The sequence below is a fragment of the Haliaeetus albicilla genome, chromosome 1, assembly GCF_947461875.1.
Source record: "Haliaeetus albicilla chromosome 1, bHalAlb1.1, whole genome shotgun sequence".
Classification (NCBI taxonomy): Eukaryota; Metazoa; Chordata; class Aves; order Accipitriformes; family Accipitridae; genus Haliaeetus; species Haliaeetus albicilla.
Window position 1 is genome coordinate 53,243,830 of NC_091483.1, and position 17,019 is coordinate 53,260,848.

Here is a 17,019-nt window from a genome sequence, read left to right on the forward strand (position 1 = left end):
AAATTCCCACCGATGACAGTATCTTACTCTAGGAGCTGGAGAACTCTCAGTGATGGGGGGTTATATTGTTTGGGGCTACTTTCAGCCTGTATTTCCTTTGATGATCCTGGTCATTTACAATGCTTCTGCTGTGAATGATTGTGCATCAGTCCTTGTATGGGATTTTATCCAGCCGCCTTAATTTTTTTCCCAGCCTGCGCTCCTTCACTTCTCTCCAGCCAGGGCTTAGCAGTGCTTCTGCGCTGCTTTTTTGCCATATGCCGCTGATTTTATCATAAAATATTTGTCTCCTGTAGAGAAAAGCAATATGTGCCATATTTCCCCAGTTTCTTCACAGGTACTGCCAACATTGTGATATAATGGTGTTAAGATGGCTTAGCTGATTTTCAATACCTTATAAAACACACTAGCCAGTATTTAAGGAGCTCACCTTTTCCTAAGCTTCATACTGTTACCTGCAGGGCTTAAAGCCATTTTGATTTGTTACCTGTTTTCTAGAAGTTCCTAGTCGGCACGTGAGGTGATGACTGATCTCACTTTGGCTCTCATTTACTCCTTCCGTAAATAAAAAAGAAATTCTAAGCAGCTGGAGATTCATCTGTTTGTGCCATTGAAAGTCATGGGTTTTTCCTGCTTTAGTTACCTAATTTCATGACGTTGTTTATTCAACACCCTGAAAATGTAGCATAAGTGCAAATATTGCAGAACTCAATACAGATTCATGAACATTACTGGTATCTACAGTTTCATACTGACTCGTATTATTTCCAATGGAAGGAGATTTAAAAAAATAACAGTATTTTTTAATCATATTTAATGCTCAGAAACAAATGGGAATAGCTTGATGACCTTCTTAATAAGACTTTAACCTGAAATCTTTTCTCCTCTTAATTTAGGTCAAATAAGCTCTTTATTTTGTGCATATGACTCTGTACCCTTATTTAATTATTCTCTGGATGTAGCTATTGTTAAGCCCCTACAGTTTAGCACAGTTCAGCACATATTTCCAGCTGCTTACAGGAACACGCTGGGGAATGTGCTTTAAAATCACTTCACACTTATTAAAATACAAATTCTTCTAGACCAAGGATATGCTACTGCCATGAATGAATAGATTTTAATCATAAAATGTATAAGTGAAAATTCAACCAATTCAAGAATATTGTCAAAACGTTTTTGTATGACACTGCTTGTATCTGAATAAACATGTTGGGTGAAGTATGTGCATATACTGTAGTAACTAGTATTAATGGGTATACAACTACACAGAGTTGAAAACCAAGAAATGTTGACAGTTTTTTTTATTTCTAAAAATAATTATTTCTAATATATATTTCTAACAATCTAATACTTCTCATAAAATATTTCTAATTGTTTTTATATTTCTGAAGAAACTCATGACTTCTTTAAAATATGTCACAATGCTAAAAGATATTTACTTACACCTTTCCCCTCCCCCTTTGTAGATATTTTTAAATGCAGATACAATCCGCCTGGGAAATCTACCAGTGGGTTCCTTTCCTCCTCCTCCTCCTCCTCATCCTCCTCACCCAGCTCTTCAGCTCCTCGCCAGACTATCTATGAGCTCTGCGTCTGTCCCAATGGTAAACTTTACCTGTCCCCAGCAGGAGCAGGGCTCCACATGTCAATCCAGTAGCAACATCTGCTTGTGGAGCTAGAATGACTCCAATTTATCCTCACACCAGAATAGCCTTTTGTTACTATCCCTCTGCTTCACAGTTCTGCTCGGTTTCCCTTGTGACAAGTTCGACGCTTCAAACGGCCTGCAGAGCAACTTCTTCCAGTGTAAGCAGGAATACAGCGCTGCCTTCTCTTGTGGTTTGTGTTGCCACTCAACATAGAGATGGGAGTGAGATATTCAGAAATCAATGTATTCTTCATCAGGAAACCTGGAACAAAATACCACCTTTTGTCCAAAAGGGAGAATAACACAGGTGCCTTTGCTACATGAAGTGAAGCACATAGTTTTAGATTTTTGCAGGACCTGGATATGAACTGCACATATATATATACAGTACACAAACAAATTTGCCCAGAATCTGATGGTGAGATGAATTGGTTCCCCCTGTATGATAAATAACTTCACTGTCTGAAAGCACAATTTTCCATTCATCTTTTTGGATGTAAACTTTTATCCCTGAATTTTAAAATTTCGAAGCATTGTGTGATGCTTGCTTTACTAAACAATTAAATTCAGTAAATGGTTTTTAACACAAAAAGAGACAGAATCCCTCCCTGAGTTTGGTTTCTTTAAAAGTGTGTTGTTACTCTTTGTCTACTAAGTCTAGGGTTTTGTACACTAGGTAAATTTTGGAAGTGCTCAGCAATATTACCTTTCAAAGTTAATAAGACGTCTGCTCTTGTTTGTCACATCTGAATGGCCTTATATAGTATTTTTATGGCTACTGCATGTGAAGCAATTGCTTTAAGTAGAACACACAGTTTCTGGAAAAGAAGAACAGGGTAAAGAGGGAACTACTGATGATATGTTTGTTGATCAGTGTATTGCTCTTCACAAGGTATTTATGATTGGCAAATGCAAAAACAAGAGAAAATCTTCAAAGGTACATCTTGTCCATTTTCTAGCTACGTCTAACTGCTGCCATTTGAACACAGTACAAACGTTAGTACTAACGTAATGTGTAACGCTGAGAAGCAATGCACTAACAGCTGGTATGACATTCACATTTATTATTCTCTTTTGTTTACCATCTGCTGCTAAAGTTTTCAAAGTAATAGTATTATATATATAAACACAAATTACATTCAATATTAAAAAGTACATTGATATTACATTGACTTTATCAGGTCTATGTTTAAATTATGCAGCCCCATTTGCACCCAGATCTCACTACTAACTTCCTTTTTTGATGAGTTTGATGTGGGATTTCTTTCTTGTATCAACGTTCTTACTTGTTTGGCTTGGTTGGTAATTGAAATCTTGCAAAAAAAAATGCTTTGGTATGCTGCTAGTAAATTTATCGCAACTTTGATTAACAAGAATATCTTGAAACTTGCAGAACCCAGGAATGTAAAACAGTATAAAAATGTTTCCTATTGTGGAAGATGGCTTGATTACATGAGGTAAGTGTGCTTTTTAATTCTATCCTTTAAATTACGTCACCTACCATGTAGCTTTAGAGGCTTCTGAATGTAAGATCACCAATACAATGACGGCTTTTGCAAGGTAACTCTAAAGTCAGGGCAGACAGTGCAAGGTGGATATTTCTACGCAATGTTTTTCTTTCTCAGAGAAAATAAATGAAAATGAGCAAACTAATACTGTGATTACCTTTGTATTTTATTACCACCTTTTAAGGCTGATTTTGTTTTCACTTCAGGTGAAATTCACTCCTATGCAGAAGTCCAGCACAAGACGTGTCCACGGCTTGACTGGTGCTTGCCTTTCCATTGGCACTCTTCAGAGGTGTGAATTTCACCCCATAGCAAGAATTCTATATTTCTACCATTTAAATGAAGATTTTAAATTGATAATTTTCTCTCTTCAAAAGAAGGCTGTTAACAGCTGATTTGTTATTTCTTTGAGAATTTTATTCTTTCACTTAGAAAGAAAATATATTAGAAAATATTGCAAGAAAATGTATTAGAAGCCTGAGGATTTTTGGTAGGAGGGACAGAAAGAGATAAAAATGACAAAGAAGGTGATAATAAAACATTATCAAGTGTAGCTGTACAATATACCCTTAAAACTGTAGGGAAATAGATGTCTTTTTCTTATGCACACAAGTAATTGAATGGTAGTGTGAAAGTCATGTGGATAAATAGTATTTCAGGAGTAAAAGTATATAGATCTGTATGAGGTCACATCTATACATATTCATTATCTGTGCACACCTACATACGCTTGTTGCTTAAAAGATGGACAAATAGATTATAGTGACTAATCTATTTGGTGAATTAAATTGTGGCTTCTTACAAATTCCCCACAAGTAGACTAAGAACTTTTTTTTCTCTTCAAATAAACCCACAGGATGGCTTGTAGATACTTTGTCATGAAGACATTCTCCACTGAGAATTTCTTATTTGTTTGCTCTTCACCTTATGTGATTACTTACCTGTAATACGTATGAAAAATGCTTTTGCCCACTGGATGGAAGGACCCAACCTTTATAAATTTTACACAAACTTGGGTGGGGATGGGCAGGTAGAAAAAAAAAATCTTTTGTTATTAGCTTCATTTTAAAGGCAAGGCTGGAATAATTTGCCACTTTGTATGAAGAAAACTCAGGGCAGAGGTGTGGATGGCACATTGGACTCAAAAAAACCAAGCCAGTAAGTCCACATACCTCTGCACTGTCAGGATTTTCTTGCTTGGAGTCCCTTCAGTCTGAAGTACAGTGTATTTGAGAGCAACCTATGGTCTCTATAGGTTCTCTTCAGCAACCTATGAGATAGCATAACGAGTTCTCATAATGTCTTAATATTCTGGTGAGTTTCATAATACTGATGTTTTACTTTAAATCCATTGAAAACTGAAGAAGGGGAAAATCTCAGTTTCCATTTTAAAGAATGTTTCTAGCCCATGTGATTTCAGAGAGTATTAGAAAAGTGATTTCAGCGCATTTAGAAAACTAAAAAATTAAAACACCAATAACCTGTAAGCAGAGTCATTATTACTGAGTGGAAGGAGAAACAGACCCAGTGGTTTTGAAAGTTTGGAGCTGGCAGTAGCAAAAACCTCAATAGTGGAGTGCTTCCGCTTATTGTACACCCCAAAAATATCAGAAAAATGGCATAATCCCACAATGTCATTTCAGATGGAAGGAAAATAGAATATCTCAGCACAAATATCATATTAAAACATGGAGCTATATCTGTGCTATTGCAGTGCTGGTTTATAAAGCTGAGGTCATTGTGTGCAAAGCCATAGGAAACTTCCAGATTCTTTTTTGTCACCTTCTTCATAGATTCCTGGCTCTGTCTCCAAGTTATTTCGGTCTTTGTTGGCCATTTATAATACCTAACATTCAGGTTATGATTAAGCCCCAGCTAATGTTTCTCTAGGTAGAATGCTTATCTGACTGAATATTTTGATTGTGTATTTTAGAAATGAGAGGTCATTTCTTATTCTGGTTAAGGCAAGAGCTTCCCATTAACAAATCACTCTGTTGTGACAATTGTAGGGAAAGACTGAAGATCTTAGGATATTTTTAAGCATTAATATTAGAGCAATTTATAAAAAAAAACCAACAGTGGCTAAAATGTTCATCGGAGGTTTTTTATAGTATATGAATACATGTATCAAATAAAGCTTCTTTTTGTACTAGAATGTTTGTATGGGAGCCACTAAGATGGTATTGCAGCTGTTTGACTTCTTCAGGGCTATCCTTATGACAACAATGAAATATATGAAAAGACATTATTAGCTACATGTATTTAATATATATGATAGATTTATCTTCTGTAAAAATATCTGTGTCATGATATCATAGGATACTGTCTCTTTCTTGTTTAAAAAAAGAAAAATAAAAGCATCAGCCAACCTCTCTGAGCACTGTTAGCTGTATGGTTTTGTATTGCAGTTCATTCATTGGTTAAGTGGTAAGACCAAAGACTGACACTTCTATTATATCTAACACTATGACACTGCTGCTTCTACTAATTCTGTTGGAATGAAGAGATGACAAGTTGTAATTACAACATGAAATTGTAACATAGTTTAGAATTGTGCAGCATTTTGAGCTGTAGATTGTTCACTTTTTTCCAGGGTTTAAATTTTTTGTCAGTGTGGTGCAATTACATTACTGTTCATGCATACGAGGATCTTTCGGTGTTCCTAAGAGAATGAAAGAGTATGTATTCCACAATGTGCCAAGACATTGCTTGTTTCAACTGAAGTTATACCAGTTTGCTTGCAAAACAGTGGCTTGACTGGATAACAGAATTGACTTCAAACCATTTTAGATGCAGAGGACTAAGTCTGGATTGAAGATACAGCCATAAATGTCTAGAAGGATTTAATGAAGGATGTTTAAGATATTCAGTTGTTAACACCATGGTTTGTTTAATGTTTTTTGGTTTTTGGTTTGTTTTTTTTAAGATTCTAAATCATTGTCTAAATAAAAAAAGAAAATAATCAAAAAAACCAAACATTAGACTATGGAATTGTTATCAGCTGATTCACTGTAATGCATATGTAAGTTGAATTGAAGTTTGAGTGTCATATTGTTTCAATCAGTACTCAGTAAAGGTCTGCTAATCATTTTTGTTTTGTAACAACCTTCATGTTAAAGATTTTCTTGTGTATATAAATATATAAACAAGATGGGAACTATTTTCTTACACATACTATGCAATATGTTTGTAAAACTGCAATATTACCAAAATTACAAAAGCTGTGCTTTTGTACTCTCTTGCTTTATGTAAAACAAATCTTTTTTCTATTTAATGGACTGTCTTATAATTGTAGATAACATTATTCAAAAGCAGCACATTGAAACTTTAAGCTTTTTTTATTTTATTTTCCTTGGATTTTTTGTTTTATGAAAATAATAGCAAGGTTTTGGAAGTTGGAAATTGCTTTTTCTTGGAAAGCTAGAACTTTTACAGCATGTAATTAACACAGTTAGTTTGAAATCTCTCCTGCACTTCTTTCATTTGGTCTCAGTCTTTTCATCTGGTGCTACTATATAACCATAAATAAATGTGATACATAAAATAGGAAACATATCAGAACTTATTTCAAGAATAATCAAGTGGGAAACTTTCTAAGGGTGAGAGGAAGATGTAAGATAACGGATGAGAAATTTTTAGGTTTTCTGTTTATTTTTATTTAATAGATTTTTTGTTAGTATGCATTTCCTTCCGTCTATGTTAGTTGCGTGGTAATAGCTTTAATTTGTTTTTCAATTTTTTGTCCTCATACACAGTATACCAGAGTTTTATTTCAAAAATGTTTTTGAAAACAACAGACGCAGCATTTAAATGCAGTACTTATGTTAAGAAAATCCAATTTTAAAGAAGTATAGGTTTTGTTTCTACATCAGCATTAGTAAAGTTAAAATCACAGTGCTGCATCTCATCTACTGTAAAAGCATATTACACAACTCAAGTTCCTTTGTACCTTGCCAGAATAAGCATAAACTGTATGTTTATGTTTAAACTGCACCAGTTTACAAGCCACTTGACAATTACACAGTCACGTAAAAGGTCTTGTGGTGATGTCATCAATGCAAACAAATCTTCTCTACGTTTAAATTGGGTAGCATCAGTTCTGCTAACAGCACAGGCTTGCAGAGAGCTCTGGCAAAAAGCAGGGTGAGCATTTGGGTGGTTTGTTTCCACTGAGCTGCTTGACGCCATGCTACGATTTCAGCAATATCCACAGTAGCCGGAGAGCAACTAGCTGCATAATGCCTAAAAAAATCATAATTTCTGTACAAGAGCGACAGTTGTATAGGACTACCAGAAATGTACGTCCTGCTGAGTCGCAAGTGACTAAAACATGATAGCTGATACAGCAAGAAAAATTACTTGTAGCCATTTTATTCAGGCTTGGACTAGTCCCATCTGGGAAAACCTAATGACAGCAAAAGATAAAGAGAAGTTATAGTGAAAACAAATCCACCATAAACATTGTGTTGATTCAACACAGTCCATACTGAGACTAAAATTTAATACAAGCTCTCTGCATAAAACAGGGTCTCCTCTGAAACTTTGAACTGACCTTCAGATTAAGTTGTTTGAATTCGAAGGTGTTATTTGACCTTTAACCAATACATCTCTTATATAGGCCAGGACCAGGGAAGGTTTCAGAAGAGCCAAGGTAAAAGTATATATTGTTTGTCTGGTCTGATCAGAGTCAATTAACCACAATTAAGCCTAGCCTACTTACCTAAGAAAAAAATAAATAAATTGAAATTAGAAAGTTTCCCTCAATTTGGGGAAAACTTAAATCTTTAAGGGCAGTTGACCTTTTTAAGGAGTGTCCAGCTCTTCCAGTGTCTCGAATTCTGACATGTTTAAGCACTGAGAGTAATTTATGTTAAAAAACTTGGCCTTTGGCTTAATCAAGTTCATTTAATGCATGTCTTGACCTAAGAAATAAAGGTGCCTTTTAATCACATGTATACCTCCTTGTTTGCGAGACCTGTGAGGGAGAAGTTCAGCTTCCAGCATCATCTAGAGTGCAGTGAAGAATAGGACTTAGGCATTACAGAAGCATTCTTGAAGGCAAGACATTTTGTTTTCTGTGCTTTATGGTGTTTTGCAAGCTTGCGTACAGTCATTCTTCACCACTGAGAGATCTGCGTTCTAGCACAATAACCTATTTCTAACTATATTTTTCAGAACTATTCTGAAAAAAAAGCATCATTGGGTTTTTTTCTAGATGATGTTCACTCAGTTTTCTTGTCCCAAACACTACAGCAGTTAGTGAAATAAAATCCTCCCCCTTAACTCCCACCCACTCTTACCTCTTCAGCTGAGCTTCAGTTGTCCCCCTTAGCCTCCTACTTTCTTCCCAAATAACAAAAGAATAGACAATGGAAAGGATTTAGCTGTCTCTTTATCAGGCTCCTTCCTGTGTAACTTACTGGAACTGTATTAAAGGGGAAGTTTCTACCAAAGAGGAAGATTATTTGCTTTGTGAAAACAGAAGTTATGTAAGAAGGAAGACACACACAGGTAAATATCAATTTTAGTGTGACTTACTAGAATGAACAGTGAAAGGTTTTGGACTATAAACTTCTTAGTAACTTTTAATTTCTCCTAAGTTTTATCATTCAATGATTGTATTTAAAATACCGTAAAATGAATATGCAAACTATCCTATCCTGTTACATTTTTCATTTTTTGAAAATAGAAAAGTAATTACCGAACTCATTATTTGTCCCTCTCTACTAATGTATTTATTCACATTTACAAATTTGAAAGAAAAAAAAAGAACTAAAATGTTAAATATTATAAATCTAACTATCAGAAAACCCTACGAATAACAGAATATTGTTCCTATAGCTCATGGGTGACATTCATCCTAGGTTAATTAAGAATCTGATTTCTTTTACAATGGCATGCCTTTCTGTTTTGTGTGATCTTTGGGAAATTGGGAGCCCCTGGTGATAAGGGAAAAAAAGTATCTATATCGTGGTAGAAGAAGAAACTGCGATAGTATCTCCCATGCTACAGTGGAACCGAACAAGATATGGGGGCTGTACTCATGCTAGCAAAGAGGGTCTCCTACAGCAGTTTGATGTTGTGAAGACAACAGTCAGGATGCTTTCCAGCTCCATGCTCCCCAGGGTGAATAAGACATGACGTTACAATAACCTTGGACAGACAAGCAGTGGGTTTTTTGATCTGCATAGGAATGGGTAGGACAGTGGTGCATAGGCAGTAAATCCAAATCAGCCATGTTGCAACAGTACACAGTAGAAATGTAGTTGAAAGATGGATTTTTTTTTTTTTAAGTGAAAACAGTCACTAGAACTTCTCCCTAGGCCTAATAGTAACTCAGAGAAATGGACAGAAAGTCAGGTGGAGAAGAATCATTTTTATGTCTTTATATCCATGGAACTTTCTTTTTCCCTTCTTTTCCTGAATCTTAACACCATTGGAAAGGAGAAAAGCAGTAACCTAGGTATAAAATTTGTGCTTCTCAAATAGAAGGGGACAGTAAACTTTCTGTTTGCACGTGTATCTCTGTTTATGGCAGAAAGAGCTGAAAACAGGCCAGCACACTAAGGTGGATTCAAACACTGGTAAAGACAATAGGAAACACTGACAAATTCCATGTCTTTGGATTAGGCTTTAAACGTTCATTAAAAGTTTGTACAAAAATCATGTCATGGTCTGTAACTTTTTACACTGTATTTTTAAAATGCATCATTAACATTACCATAATTTTCCCTCTGAAAATTTTTCCTAGTTCTAACTACAGGTTCTACTTTGACTCCCACCAAGGAGAGCTCGAAATGATCATGCAGTCTTCACTTATTTGTCAAAACCAAATTAACAAATTGTGAGATGTCCAAAATTAGTCATAAAAGGAAATGGTAAAAAAGACTACTGCCACTGCCTTTTCATATTTCAGCCCAGTGGCTCCTCTCACAGTGGAGGAGTTGCACTGTTCCTGGAAGCAATAGATTTTATTTTCCTGATCTTCCCAGTCACTTCTAAAGAGACTCTGCAGACCGTGCTGCTTCCCTTCCCTACTCCACAGGGGAGTTAAATTAGGGAAATGAATCCTTACCATTGGGGTTTGGGCTCGATTTTCATTGCACGGTGTATCTTTAGACTTACTGTAATCCCTACTTTTAAGTGTAAAGGGGAGAGAAAAATCTGACGGCAGCTACTAAAGCTGATGTTATCCATTGCTGCAGGGAGTGAGTTATTGCTCAAGATAATCTTTACTGCTATGGTAGAGCAAGATGCAGGGGGAGAAAGGGAGCATACAACCAAAACATTAAACAGAGAAAGAGCATGGAAAGAGAATAAAGACATGGGAAAAAGAGACAGAGAGTGGTTTTAGAAGAGGTTTACAGTTTAAAGGGGAAGACAATAATTTTGTGTTCAAATTTCTCTTTACCTCTCTGGCCTTGTCAAATATATCATGTCCAAAGTGCAGGAAGCAGAGGAAAAGCTTCAGGATACCATTGATTCAGAAATCATTTCCAAGACCAGAAATGTACTATGCATAAGCAAGAGACAGTACAGACAATATCAGAAACCTCTGTCGCTACTCTGGCCATGATGAGAGGCACAGCTGTGGAACCTATAAGCTGTATAGAAGACAGAATATTTTGTGTACAAATGTACAAAAGGACAGTCCTGGAAGAAAAAAGGAGTCGGTGAGGCTTACATTATCCTACAGCAGTGTAAATGGAAAATAGCAGGAACAAGAGTTAGGAAAAGGAGAATAGTCTATAGGTTGGTGGGTTTTTTTGGTTTGGGGGGGAGGTAAGAGTCTTGACTGTAAGGTATTTTCTTATTTCTCTCTTTTTTTTTTTTTTTTCCTTCAAACAGCATCTGGGAGCAAGCATTGACTTCTACTGTGATTTGTTTCACAGCACTCAAGAAATGTATATACACACATAAAAATACGTAAGAAAACAGGCCTACTTACAAGCATTTCAGAAACAGCAGCAGCTTTCTTGTGTTATGAAGGGTAGATCCACCAGCTAACGAACTGGACTGGTGAAAACTTTTGTTTGTGTGGAGTTTTTTTAAGCATATAATACATTTATGTCTACCCACATCACATTTCAGTTTTAGAGCCCAGATGAGTCCTGTTCTTATATCACTTTGTAAAGAAATAGTTTATATCTCTACTTATGAATTACATCATATGCAGTGCAAATTTTACGTAAGGGTATTTATTCTCTATGATGATTATTGCCACCTCATCAAGTTTCCTAGCATAAACTGCTGGACTACAGTAGACCTACTAAAATTCTGATACTAAACTATTGGTATTTCTGTTTTTCTTTGGGACAGTCTAGGACACCATATCAGTCCTTTCTACAGTGCTGTGATAATAAATGTCTCTTCTCATGCATGCTAGCATACATTTGTGAGCAAGTCACCACATGCTTAACCAGATTCCTGGAGCTTCTTCCTAAAAAGAGTTGTTTATTTACCTCCAGTTTCCAAAATCTTGCATGGCTTTACTACAATGTGGGTTTTATCTTTTTGTTTAACTATACATTATGTACTTTTTAAGAGATTTAAATTATATATTTAAAACACAAAACTTTATTAATGGCCATATATTTCTGAGAACTGAAAGGGAAAAATACATTGAAATCACATTGTCTCACATTTTACAGAACAGTATAATTTCAATTGATTTAGGCAATTTTCCTATCTATTTTTAGGAAACCTAACAATCAAACATTTAATTAAATTTGATGCTGTACAGTTTGCCTAACAAATAGCACTCCAGTTAGACTATTGTAATGTCAAAGAATCTACATTCCAAAGAAAAATTTCTAAATGGTGTATTATTCCCTTTTAGAAGTAAATAATGTATTATCATGTTGTGAAGTATGACAAATTAAGTTATATCAATTTTTAAATAAATGTAAATAAAATTGTTTAGTAAAATGTAAATAAAATTCTTTAGTATAAACTTCTGTGAAATGTGTACCTTCAATTTCTTGAACTTTTCTGTTAACATAATTAATCTCAACAATAAGTTAAGCTACGTGCTAATCCTTTTCATATTTTGTGTTGTTTTCCATTGTCTCGCATATCCTTTGTATGAGTGGGATATACTTTTTAATGTTTGGAACATTTTTTTTTTGTGCAGAGTTCATATATTTTTGCTCTATTATTTAATGTGTATCAGCTTATCCTTTGGATTTATTTATCTTGAACACAGTTTTGTCACTACACTTAACGTTTAGATTAAGCTCCTTCAAAGCTCTGAATATGTGTTTAACTACAAGTATGTGAGTCATTCCAGTAAAGTTGATGGAACTTCTGAAGTTTGAAGTTAGGCGCATGATAAATATTTTGCTGGATGGGTCTTCATAAATCAAGCACAGTAAGTTAATACACTGCAGGTCTAAAAATTACTTACTGTAAAATAATGAAGGTGAAAGACTATTTTGAGTATTCCATAGTGCTTCACTTTTGCTTAGTTTAGTTGAGTAAAGCCACTCTTGAGAAGATACATTAATCAATATTTCCCTTTTCAGATGTGTGTGACTTCTATGCACCACTGCCTGTCTGCATCATACTCATTTTTACTTCTGATTTGAATTATATCAGCATCTATTATGTTGAAAGTGTTTTGTGCAAGTCCAAAAAAGCCCTGCTGATTTTGTATGAGCATAGTCTATTGTGTCTTCAAGGATAAGTGCCATCAATCAGCAAAGCGAATCTGTGGCATTGGGCTATTTCACATGTACGGCTCTAGAAATTATCTGTATTTGAAGCCTTGAAACACTGATAAAACCTCTACCCCACTCATAAGGGGCAAAAGCAGCTTGATGCCACAGTTCATCTGCCACATTGCAGTTTGTTTATCCTCCTGGTCTTGTACTAGAATTGTCTTCCCAGATACATGGGATGGTGTGAATGCACATCATCAGGCAATGAGCACCCCTTAACTCCACATGCTAGGCTGAAGAAAATAAGTTTGAATTCTCTAAAGATGAAGGTAGTGCAGATGGCCACTGTATCTTGCCAGCTGTTCCACAACACTGGAGTCTTGGAGAGGGATTTAAAAAACAAGCAAGAAATTAGTTTGTAAATTGTAACAAGCTACTGAGCTGCATGACTGCCCTATTTATTATCATGGGAGGCAGAAGATCTCCGACAAATGGAGGATGGAGTTTTCTTCACACCTGCAATAATCAGTAATCATGGTATGGCAGAAGGGAGAAGAAGTAAATAACAGGTTTCACAGTCTTGCCCCCATGAAAATGTCAACTCTGTAATATAAGATTTTGTACGGGAAGATCTGGCTATCAGCTGTGTAAGAATTGACTACTCTATCTGTCAGCTGTACTCTGGGGAGAATAATTTTCTGAAAAAAAATTTTAGTTGTGTGTTTTCAATCATGATCATTACTCTGCTCATGCCTTCTCTTTTTCTGCCCATTAGTCTTAAAACTCCTTAGGACTCTTTCTGTAACAGTCTGTGGCAGATACTAATATTGTGAAAGTTGTCCACATTAATGGCTTTGTCTTCTCAAGTTTAATAAAATAACACGTGGAAGTAATGCTTCATTTTATCAGCCAAGTTTAAAAATCTGGTCATAATTCAAAATCAAATTATCCCGATCACCCTCTGAATAAAACAACTTAGATATCACTCTGCATAGTTTTCCTGTTAGCCTTCCCATTGGACTTCTGTGGACTCTGGAGAAAACATCCAATCAATGTACTTAGCCCAGCCAATGTCCAAGTCTAGGTCAGACCAATTTCTGGCAGTGGCAGAAGGGAATGCTATTTAGGGACAGCATGGGAGTCTGGTCAATTTACAGAGCCCCTTAGCCACAGACTCCCCTAGTACCCACAGTTGTATTCCCCACCTCGTACCTTTGGTATTGGTTTATGGATCTGTTGTTACTGAGTTTCTGTAATCTTTTTTCAAAGCTGCTGACACAGCTGTTTCTTGTGGCAGCAAGTTCCAAATGGTCATCACCTGCTGCTCAAACAAGAGCTTTCTTTCATCTGTGTTAAACTGATCTTCAAATAATTTCACGGAGTGGCCCTAGTTCTGATATTGTGGGATTTAGAATAGAATAGACTAGCCTATTTCAGTTGGAAGGGAACTACAACAATCATCTAGTCCGACTGCCTGACCACTTCAGAGTTGACCAAAAGTTAAAACATGTTATTAAGGGCATTGTCCAAATGGCTCTTAAACACTGACAGGCTTGGGGCATCGACCACCTCTCCAGGAAGTCCCTTCAAGTGTTTGACTAACCTCTCAGTAAAGAAATGTTTCCTAATGTCAAGCCTGAACTTCTCCTGATGCAACTATTTGATGAATAATAGCTCTGCAACCACTTATCCACCACTGTAAGTGTTAAACACACCCCCTTCAGCCTTTTCCAATGGCTCTTCAAACTGAAAAGTCACAGTCTTCTCTTCAGTTTCTTCTTATAATGCTCCAGAACTCTAAGATAAATCCCATCCAGTCCTGGTAGCTTACTAACACCTTATTTATTTGGTCTAGTACTTCTTCTACATGTATTCTCCAGTGATCTATTCCCTTCAACATATCTGCTACAGAGAATACATTGAGTGTGGAAATATCCCCAGTGCCATCAGCATCCTCTCCATTAGGCTTGTAGTCCTGGCACAGAAGCACTTGTAAATTTTGCCCTAGCTCCACTGTTTGACATTGCACATACCAGTCAGCCGGCCTGGCTAGGAGTCTGGTTTGTATAGTCTATTTGTTGTGATTGTGATGTTTATTCCCTCCTGGCCTTTCAGAGACACATTGAACATTAACCACATCCTCTCAGGGGTCACATCAGTCTGAACCAGGTGCTCTTATGTTCCTGTTGGCTTTCACCCAGCTGCTAGCATAAATACTCCTTTACAATCTTTTTAATTTTCAGTGCCAGCAAACTGGCTCCATTTCGATTAAAGTGCAGTCTTAATAGGACTGCTGAGGGTTTTTTAAATCTATTACTCTCAAAGTGTTGCTGCAAAGGGTACACTTGTTCCTCTGGCATTGTTCATCTCTCCTGACAACAAGGGTCATGCACACTCCAAGGTCCCAGAGGTTCTACAGATGCATGTAACCACCCTTCCCAAAGAACACGAATCAAGTTTTGCTAGAAAGCTAGAAAAATGGTCTTAGACTATCATTTAGACCTTTTGCTCTCCTTTTTCAAACCTGTATTAAAAACGCACCGCTGAAGCATTTTTAGTTTTGTTTGACTATTTTATTGTACAGCAAAATCTGGCTCTAAGTAACTTCTGGTCATAGTTCCTCCCCTCCTAGTAATTATTTTTATACTTTTAGTTTGCTTATCCTCATATTCCTAAAGTGTTTATTGCGATAAGAGTTGTCACATGTATTCAGCTGACATATAAATTATATTGCTCTCTGAACATTCAGTAAGTTAAGGCACAAAAGATTTTTTTTGTTGCAAGGGAAATGGGAGTTTAAAAAAACCATTGCATTGGGAGAATATTGAGGGACACTGAGGAAATATTAGAGGAAATTTTGTATCTTGGGCAGCTTGCTGAACTTTTCACTTTCCAAGTGCCTGACTAAATATTCATATTCTGGTTGATGCAGCATGGTTTCCAGCCCCATTAATCTTGTGGAAGGTTTCTCTCCCTGACTAACCCAGTGTCTCACCAACAAAGGTTTCCAACTCTTATCAGTCCAGTCTATCTTCTTCTCCAACCAATCCTATAAAGGTCAAAAGGTACTTAAAGGGCTATATAAGACCCTAGGAGGTCCTGCTGGCTGCTTGTTTTGTAATCAGTGCTTGGAGTTACAGCAGCTGGTGACTTCTTCCTCCTGCTAGGCTTCTGCCTTCCTGACTGGATTTGGTTCTAGTTTCTGATCACATCCCCAGTCCTAGCTCTGTGCTGGCTTTTACTGCTGACTTCTGAGGCTGTTGTCGTGCTCTGCATCATAGCATGCTTCATGCCATCCGTGTTACTTGTGGAGCAGTGTGGTAAGTACCATTGGAGGGAAGGGAATTGTCTACCAGCAGGTGCCTTGTGACTGGTGCCCTCTCAAGATGAGAGTTCTCCAGAAAGCTGAATAATACCTGTGTGCACCAGTCTACAGTGTTACACATTCTAGCTGAGAAAAAAAAAAAAACAAACTCTGCCCATTTTTCTTCAAAAAAATGTATTTTTTTTTCAAAGTTGAATTTCTGTTGGAAGTCTAGTCATCATAAATCATTGCAATACATTGTTTAGTGTTTTCTGCATGGAAAAAACTAAGCCATTTTCAAAAATTTGTTTTTCCATTACTGGGGACCATCATAAGTACTTTGCCCTCTCTTAGCATTTTATTAAGGTTCAAGTCTTATGAACAATTATGTAAGCCTTTAACTGCTGGTAGGTGACAATCTTCAGTAAGTCTTGTGAGACTGCTTACAAGGGTAACAGATAAGTGACCAATATAAACACCAGTAAATGACTTTGTACTACCTATACTATGAGTTTTACCTAATTTCAGAGAACTAAAATAACATGCAGTGGTTAAGACCAGCTTTCTTTTTAATGCCTTAGATTCAGTTTTAAGAGCTATTCTGCATTATCTTTTAAAAAACTCAAGAAAACTAGATGAAGCTAAAAAAAAAATCTTCAGAAGCATCACAAGCTTTAAAGGGAAGAACATTGTTTTTCTAGGGGTGTCAACTGATACCTCGCATTGTGCTCGAAAGATAGAAAAACAAGGGATAGTGAATTTTCAATTAGCAAATTAACAGCTCTTACAGTTATTAAGTAAGGCATTACATGTTTATAGTACCTTGGGAGCCATGTTTTTAATATCCTATGTGACTAGATTTTATGCAAAAGGTCTTCTTTCTTTTTCATGCTTGGCAAG

The 17,019-nt window shown here is 36.3% G+C and overlaps 1 protein-coding gene and 1 long non-coding RNA gene across 2 annotated transcripts in view; both read left to right on the forward strand.

Moving 5' to 3' along the window:
* The window catches only part of SGCZ (sarcoglycan zeta), a 522,215-nt gene extending 520,418 nt beyond the window's left edge, over positions 1-1,797 (forward strand). The window contains 3 exon segments of the mRNA XM_069789380.1: positions 1,467-1,520; positions 1,523-1,633; positions 1,635-1,797. Of these exon segments, the coding sequence (XP_069645481.1) occupies positions 1,467-1,520; positions 1,523-1,633; positions 1,635-1,679 (210 nt within the window). The 3' untranslated portion in view covers positions 1,680-1,797.
* Positions 1,798-1,945: 148 nt separating this feature from the next.
* LOC138686429 (uncharacterized) lies at positions 1,946-12,109 on the forward strand. Its single transcript, XR_011325806.1, has 2 exons — positions 1,946-3,105; positions 3,363-12,109. It is a non-coding gene; the product is annotated as an uncharacterized lncRNA (long non-coding RNA).
* Positions 12,110-17,019: the final 4,910 nt, after the last annotated feature.